Raw genomic sequence first — 1,594 nt, 5'->3', positions numbered from 1 at the left:
CTTGCCATCGCCATGTATGTGATTTAATTGGCTGCTACCGGTATGTTTACAAAAATCAATACCAAACCCACTCCCACTCAACGCAAATCCGATTCTGGTTGGTTGCCAACATCGCCATGTACGTACTTCCATTGGCTGCTAACAATTTATCAACCAATCACTACCTAACATACATTAGCGTCTGGTCCTCTCACAGTTTGTGGCGGTGCTTATAGTGCTCTTCTACATGTCCTATCGCTACAGACGCGAGGCACAGAAAGTGAAGGTGAGTCGTCTCTCCGTGCCTTGCCCCTGTGATTCATGTGAGTGTACCACACACTTAAAAGCAGTCCACATGTGCATGCACCAGACGAAGCCCTTGCATACATACAGCACACTCGTGCCGATGTTATGGGTGTAGTGTATACATACGCTGCAAGGTGAAGTTAACGTCTGCGTGATTCGGTCTTGAAACATAGTGCAACCTCAACGTACGGATCATCCTGTCCTGGTTGCGTGTTTGTAAGGGTTAGTTTTGTGTGTTCATGAAATGGACAGATTGAGTTCTGTTCTATGCTTATATGTCTATGTACATACATACGTGTGATATCAAGAACATGTCTATGTACATACATACGTGGGATATCAGGAACATGTCACTGCCAACGGTGGGCAATAGTGCGATAAGAATATTGAAGGATTGCTCAAACTCGGTCATGTATATTTACACAGAGAAATTGAGCCTACAGAACTACCCCCCCCGGGGAACATACAGCTCCCATAGTAGACGTAGATGTGCAAGCGAAACGCCTCAAACCTTTTTTAATAGATTTCAAACATGCATAAATACTTAAACATTCGTCCGTACGTACTTGTATGTATTTACATACGTATAACATACATACTTATGCATACATACATCCACCTACATACAGATGCATATTCTTATTCACATGCTCCTCTATGCGCGTTTGCTTAGAAACTGAGACCACAGCAGTACCCGAAGATAAAGTCTGTTAACGTACTCTTAGCGTTAACGTCTACCATCCCAGCTCCCATGGCAGAAATAAATGCAATCGAAACGTTCGCAAACGAAACAAGCATAGGCTCGAACCTTTTCAAAAACATACATACATACTTATACACACATACATATATCTACATACATGTACGTATCCTTATTCGCATGCTCCTCTACACCTCTATACGCGTTTGCACAGAAACTGAGCCCACAACAGTACCCGAAGAACATGCCAGCCCCCATGGTAGACGTAGATGCAATCGAAGAGTTCGCAAACGAAACAAGCATAGCCTCCAAGCGCTTCATTGCGCTGGAGAAGTTGGGCAATGGGGCGTACGGAGAGGTCTTTAAAGGGGCCTTGTTCAGACAGCACGGCGCGCCTGTGCTGTGTGCGATCAAGAGCTTGAAGGAGGAGCACCGATTGATTCTGGCTGAAAAGTATGTCAGCGTGCTTGAGTAAGGGTAGTGCGTTGGGTGGTACATCCTTGTCTACCTTGGATTCATGTCGATTAAATTTGTTAGAAGTGTTAAAGGAGACGAGCAATAGAGCGTTTAGTAAAGCGTTTGAAGGCGCCTTTGAGACTGCACGGACTA

General features: G+C 44.6%; 1 protein-coding gene across 1 annotated transcript; it reads left to right on the top strand.

Moving 5' to 3' along the window:
* Nucleotides 1-1,199: 1,199 nt before the first annotated feature.
* Nucleotides 1,200-1,460, top strand: SARC_15317 (hypothetical protein; the record flags this gene model as incomplete). The annotated part of the gene is made up of 1 exon (XM_014290559.1): nt 1,200-1,460. A coding segment is annotated over one exon (261 nt), but the record flags the coding sequence as incomplete, so codon positions are not given.
* Nucleotides 1,461-1,594: the final 134 nt, after the last annotated feature.

Source organism: Sphaeroforma arctica (genome assembly GCF_001186125.1).
Source record: "Sphaeroforma arctica JP610 unplaced genomic scaffold supercont1.5931, whole genome shotgun sequence".
In the NCBI taxonomy this organism is placed as follows: domain Eukaryota; class Ichthyosporea; order Ichthyophonida; genus Sphaeroforma; species Sphaeroforma arctica.
This window is presented reverse-complemented; position numbering and strand designations above follow the sequence as displayed.